The sequence below is a fragment of the Atta colombica genome, unplaced genomic scaffold (assembly GCF_001594045.1).
Source record: "Atta colombica isolate Treedump-2 unplaced genomic scaffold, Acol1.0 scaffold228, whole genome shotgun sequence".
Classification (NCBI taxonomy): Eukaryota; Metazoa; Arthropoda; class Insecta; order Hymenoptera; family Formicidae; genus Atta; species Atta colombica.
This window is the reverse complement of record NW_017259325.1, coordinates 1,441,249-1,442,103: the sequence shown is the minus strand read 5'-3', so window position 1 is coordinate 1,442,103 and position 855 is coordinate 1,441,249. Positions and strand designations below refer to the sequence as shown.

The 855-nt window shown below is 26.5% G+C and overlaps 1 protein-coding gene across 1 annotated transcript in view; it reads right to left on the bottom strand.

Annotated features, from left to right (window-relative positions):
* Positions 1–855, bottom strand: part of LOC108688315 (histone-lysine N-methyltransferase 2C-like) — a 43,289-nt gene that overhangs the window by 4,418 nt on the left and 38,016 nt on the right. The window contains exons 32-33 of the mRNA XM_018194511.1: positions 659–855; positions 194–411 (exon numbers count right to left, since the gene is read on the bottom strand). The exon at positions 659–855 is cut by the window's right edge and continues 15 nt beyond it. Of these exons, the coding sequence (XP_018050000.1) occupies positions 194–411; positions 659–855 (415 nt within the window). The remainder of the gene's footprint in view (positions 1–193; positions 412–658) is intronic.

The window sequence follows — 855 nt, the reverse complement described above, 5'->3', positions numbered from 1 at the left end:
TATAATTATAATATAATTATTTAATATAATTATCTTACAAATTTTCTATAAGTTAATTGTAAAATAGCTATAATTCTTTTTTTTATAATTTATTTGCAATTTAATTACGATATGATTTATTATAGAATAAAATTTTTCAAATTAAAATATTTTTTCATTTATTTTTATAATTCAGAATATTTCTTGTATAGACCTTATCTTGAGTGTTAGAAGGTGTTCGATGCATGAGCGCAAATTGCATATAGCAAGCCGCTGAACAGAAGCAAAGTTCATCGCCCGGTTCAGCTTCTTCTTTGCTCAAGAATGGTAGATCCGATACTTTTTTTCGAATTAAACTGTTAAGGATCACAACATCACAATGACGACAGAATTTTGCCGCACCATTTAGAATGCTTTGTATATCAATTGGAGCTGAAAGATAAATCAATATATTTTTTAAAATCTTGTTTTGATCTTATATATATAATTAAAGTTTTATTTGTTATTTTATTTATATAAAATTCTAATCTGCCAATAACTACTTTTTTCATAATTTAGATTTTTTCTTTTTCTTATATATTCTTGTATAAATTTTTTTTTATTCATAAATATTTTTCGAAATTATACATTACAAAATATTATACATTACAAAATAAAATCATTCTATTAAATTACGTACTACCCTCTTTGCCGTCCTTCCCTTTTGTCCTGTACAACCCTAATTTCTGACTAGGAGGAGTAGTGGTACGTTCAACTATTTGATAACCAGCAGGCGGTGTTATATTCAGAATATTAGCAAGATCTTTAAGTACACCCATTATATCATCGGCAGCCTGACTATTCAAAGTTAAGGTCACAGTGACATTTCCGCTTTCT